The following is a 5,167-nucleotide window of genomic DNA, read 5'->3' as shown; positions in this document are numbered from 1 at the left end:
CTATGATCTTTTTGGCTAACTAACACATTTATTATCACCAACTACAATTTATGTGGTCAACTACTACTATTACTGCTTCTAACAACGATCTTTGTGGCCAACTGACGTCATCGCAGTCACCAACTATAGCCTTTGTGGCCAACTAATGATACTGCAACTTCTTACAAACGCCTTTATAAACTATTATATGTGCAATAACCAACTACGACCTTTTTGGTCAACTACTACTATTATAGCTTAGAACCACTATATTTGCAGTCAATCATCACTATTGCAGCCACCAGCTATGTCCTTTGTGACCAACTATTATTATTATAGCCAAGAACTATCTTTATTGTAGTATGATATGACTATTTTGGCTAAACAACTTCTATGATTATCAGCTTTACAATTTCTTTTTTTCTAATTCATGAGATGGACATTCATACTTACAAATACAATGGATTAACTTGATTTAGCTAGACCCCGTGTTTATTTCTTTTTTTAGAAAATTTTCACATAAACAATCAAGGTATCAACTTTCGCTACTTTTCTTTTATCTGAGAATAATAAATCTTGGTACAACATTGAGACATTAAATTATCAATTTACCGCCACAAATTTCTCTTCACACAACAATAATACACATTTCTACCCTATTATCATTTTTTTATAATTTTGCAATGACAATTATTTCAAATAAAATTGTCTTTTCAATTTAAACAAATCAGAAATACCTGAATATACCTTAAATTCATCCTAAACGCACTCAAATTCATTTTTACAGATAATCCTAAATAAGCTAAATTCGTAGATCCTATTTTCCTTTAATTTAGGACCCTAATTTAAGCCTTGTTTCCGTTGCATTGTTTTTATCTTTAAGCTGGTCGATTCTCCAGCCTTATTTCTGCCTCAGTGTTTTACACATTTGCCCTGATACCCTTTTTCCGTTCAGCATTTTTTATTCGTGGCTCTGCACAACTCTTTCTTTATTCGGAATAGCATTAAGCACATGAAGAAGAAGGGAAGGGCAACAATGGAGGCCGTAGAAAGATCCCATCCGCACCAAAGCAGAAGTTCCTCCGGCGGTGCGGGTGACTTCTTCATCTGCTTCAGTGCCAGACCTTCTTCTTCATCACTCACTTCCACTATCTCTACCACCAAACGCGTTCCCTCCACAAAAGCCCTCATGAGCCCCGGCCGCGGCCGCGACCCATCGTCAGCGCCGGCGCTCTCCGCTTCTCTCAGCCGCCGCCTCCGCAGTAGCGGCAGCGTTAAGGGCGGCCAGTCCCCGATGTTTCCCTCCGGCGTTCCACTCGCCGGAAGGAAAAAAGGTTGCTCCTTTGAAGCCGCCGAGCCTTCCTCACCCAAAGTTACCTGCATCGGGCAGGTTCGCGTCAAGGCTAAGAAGAAGGTGAAATCGACAAAAATGGCGAGGTCAAGGTCGCAGAGAGCAAGGGAGTGCTGCCCTGGGAGGAATCAAAGTTGGGTTCATCAGCTTCCGCTGAGCATCTGCGAGGCATTGAGGGGTATTGGTTCGGAGTTCAGCTGTTTTGTTCCTTGCGGTGGTAGAGCAGCGAAGGAGAAGGGGGTAGCTGAGACGAGGATGGTGAAGTCGGCGAGCTCGAGTTCATGTGGAGCGGTAATGGCTAAGTGGTTGTTGGCGGTTCAGGAGAACGAAGAGGATGTGAAGAGAGGGGAGACAGTGGAGGTTGGGTTTTTGGTAAGGGAGAGGGAGGAGAAGGTGGATATTGAGGAAGTGGGAAACATGGGAGGGGATAAAGGAGATATTTTGGTTTTGGGTGACAATGGAGAAGGTGGAGAGGAGGCGGCTGCGGCCAGAGTGAGTGTCTGTATTCCTCCGAGAAATGCTTTGCTATTGATGAGGTGTAGGTCGGATCCAGTAAAAATGGCAGCTTTGGCTAACAGGTTCTGGGGATCTCCCGTTACTAAGCCTCTATGTGAAGAAGCGCAGGTAGAGGAAGAGAAAATAGAAGTGGATGAAGAGATAGAAAAGCATGATAGCAAGCATAAAATAGAAGAAGATGGTGAAAAGCCGTTGCTGGATCAGGAAAAAGGAGATGCTGTTAAATTTTCTGGAGTACCGGCTGAAGCAGTTGGCTGTAAAAAGACTACAGAAGAAGAAAACAGAGTAATAGACGAAGAACAGCAGCTGATAGAAGAAACCTGTATCGCAGGAGAGAAAGAGCTTTCATGTGGATCTGCTGTCTTGCAGTTAAAACCCTCGGAAGATGAAGCAAAAGGAGTGCAAAATCAAGAGAAGAAATCGGTAGGAAACAAATCTCTTGGTTTGACGGAGAGGAAAGAAGAGAAAGCAGAGGGAATAACAAGAGTCATGGAAGAAAGAAGATTCGGTACAGCCATATCTTCCAGATCTAAGGAGAGAGGAAGGAGGCGCGGGAAGGAGAAGGATACCAAACGGCATAGCTTCTCCTCTGAACTCGACGCAAGGAGGCACAGTTTCTCGTCAGAAAGAGAAACAAAGAGAGCAAGCTTCTCCTTTGACAGAGGGAGGAGATGGAGCTTCTCCTTAGAAAAAGCGGACTTGGAGCCAAACGATCATATACAATCTCTAGCATTCTCGGCTAAAGAAGCTTATCCGGAAGAAAAAGAAGTAACACCAGAAGAAGTGAGGGAAACCGCTGGAGAAGCAGAGAGTGACGAGCTAGTGACTGCTGAGGAAAAACATGAAGCAGAAGAAGAGAAGAAGGGCGAAGTGGCCGAATGCACGGAGCTTCCCGACTGCCTATTGATGATGATGTACGAGCCTAAGCTCTCCATGGAGGTCTCCAAAGAGACCTGGGTCTGCGGTAACGACTTCCTCCGGTGGCGCCCTCAAAATCCCCGCAACCGGATGCCTGCGAAGCCCCCCACCGTCGACGACAACAATGCCGCGCCACCACCGCCGGAAAATGAGGCTCCCGAAGTCGCGGCGACGGTGGTTTTGGTGGCTCCGTTGCCGGATCCCGTGAAATCTCCGGCGGTGCAGCATAAGCTGTCGGCTCGTCAGGCGGCGGTGGCGCCGTACGAACCGTTGGTGCTGACCAGGTGCAAGTCGGAGCCGGTGAGGTCGTCCGCGAGGCTTGCACCTGATGCTTGCTTCTGGAAAGAGCGTCATCGGCCCATCGGAGCCGCCGGAATCGGGTTCTGAGGCGGCGAGCGGCCGCCGTCCATGGGTTCTTTTTCTGTAATTTGTGGAGTTGTAACCGTAAGTTGTTTTTGTTCGTTTGTTTTAGCGTTGGCGTTTTAGCGTTTGCGGTTTAGAACTTGGTATACTTTCTTTTACTGATTTTTACTGTTTGTGAACGGGTGGGGGTTGTATAATAATTAGAACAAATAATTCAAAGTGTCGTTTGCAGGATATGTTTTTATGGTGATAGGCGATAGGTGTCTTGTTGTTGTGTATTTTATCATTTATGTTTGGTGTGGGGCTCATACAAAATTAAATTATAACCATTTTTTATGAAATGTCAAAATAATAGAAAATAGTTATAACACTAAGCTGTCTTCATTCTAGTTGGCATTGAAGTTTTAGGGTCTGTTTGGGGCAGCTTGTGTGTTTCTGGATAAGCTGTTTATCTTGAAATGCGGCTTGCGGGCCGGCCGTAGAAGTCGACCAGTGGCATGCGTTTAGTGTAAAAACTCAAACGCAATTTCGGATAAGCTGGTGAAGCTTGCGAATCAAACGGTACGACAGCGTTTTCAAAACACCACCTATAAGTTGCCCTAAACAGATCTTTAGACTTTTGATGGGCGTCTAATCTTAGTCAATTTCTTTAATGAATGCTAGATAATAAATAATAATATTTACATATTATACATATTATACATATAAACTTAAACGTTTTTGAGTGATACACACACACACACACACACACACACACACACACACACACACCAAAAATACCAATGCTAATCTCAAAAGAGATCTAATGACCAAGATCAAAGGTCGAGCAAGAAGCCACATCTCCGTACCTGGGATAGGTTCGAACTCTGGAGATGGTTCCTCGCTTGGTAGCAGCAAGATATGAAAAAAGTGAGATGTAAATCATTATGACAACGAGTCTCGTCGGATACCCCACATAAGTTGCGATAAGATCTACCTAAGAGACACGAGCCCTGTAAGACTAGAGTCAAAAGGAAATGGAGCCACAACTCACTCAATGAAAAAAAGCAGAACGATCACGTTCGACCAACCAACCCCACGTATGGAGCGAACGGTCATCTCACAATCGACTGCGCTCGTCGACCATGCTAAAAGACACCAATCAAGATCATCATGCAGCCAAGCACCTCGATCGACCAACGTGCACTTCATTGGGCACTGATGTCACTCAGTCAGTCGCCTCAGTCAACTAACTTCAGGCCAGTCAACCAACCAATTACCGCATATACTGAAATTCAAATTATAATGTAAATATCAGTCAATATTCAAATTCAAATTGTAATTCAAATATGATATAAATTATATACGATGAGGTTATTCACGGTATTATTTGCACAATAGGCGTTTGATGTTATTTGTGGTGTTATTTGCATGTTCGTTGATTCGCGATGGTTATTGTTGTAGTTTTTCAAGTGTTATTGTGGTATTATTCACAGTATTATTCGCGTGGTTTTGTCAGACGTTGATTCGCAGTGGTTTGTAGTGCTATTTGTGGTAGCACTCAAGTATTATTGTTGTATTATTTACGGTATTATTTGCGCCTTTTGTCAGCCGTTGATTTGTGGTGTTCTTTATGGTAGTATTCAGATGTTATTGTGGTGTTATTCACGCGGTTTTTAAAAAATATTAATCTTAAATTAGTAAATGTTAAACTTATGAACATACTTAAACTATATATAATATTAAGTATTTAATAATATTGTTTTAATACATTAATATATACCTAAATTTATTTAAATTATAAATAGTTTTATATATTAATTTATAAATAGTTTTATAAATATTAATTTTGTATATTTTAATATAAATTTTTGAGAATTTTAGGGCAAGGAAATGTAAGAATCGACTCAAATCCAAAAAGAAAACACAGAGATTTAACAAGGTCCAGCAAAGATGTTTACGTCATCGGAAGCAGAGCGGCGACTTTTCTTTCAATTCACAAAAAAGTTCAAGATCCCTTTAGGGTTACAATACATCATATATATATATATATATATATAT

The 5,167-nt window shown here is 42.0% G+C and overlaps 1 protein-coding gene across 1 annotated transcript; it reads left to right on the top strand.

Moving 5' to 3' along the window:
- The first annotated feature begins 741 nt into the window (after positions 1–741).
- Positions 742–3,346, top strand: LOC110021191. The gene has a single exon (XM_020719594.1). The coding sequence runs from the start codon at positions 992–994 to the stop codon at positions 3,149–3,151; it is 2,160 nt and encodes a 719-aa protein (XP_020575253.1). The 5' UTR covers positions 742–991; the 3' UTR covers positions 3,152–3,346.
- Positions 3,347–5,167: the final 1,821 nt, after the last annotated feature.

The sequence above is a fragment of the Phalaenopsis equestris genome, unplaced genomic scaffold (genome assembly GCF_001263595.1).
Source record: "Phalaenopsis equestris unplaced genomic scaffold, ASM126359v1 Scaffold000123, whole genome shotgun sequence".
Taxonomy (NCBI): domain Eukaryota; kingdom Viridiplantae; phylum Streptophyta; class Magnoliopsida; order Asparagales; family Orchidaceae; genus Phalaenopsis; species Phalaenopsis equestris.
The sequence above is the reverse complement of the archived record's forward strand: the minus strand, read 5'-3'. Positions and strand labels throughout refer to the sequence as shown.

Excerpts from the sequence above, each read along its gene's own strand:
- LOC110021191 (XM_020719594.1), top strand. The coding sequence starts at position 992 with ATGAAGAAGAAGGGAAGGGCAACAATGGAGGCCGTAGAAAGATCCCAT.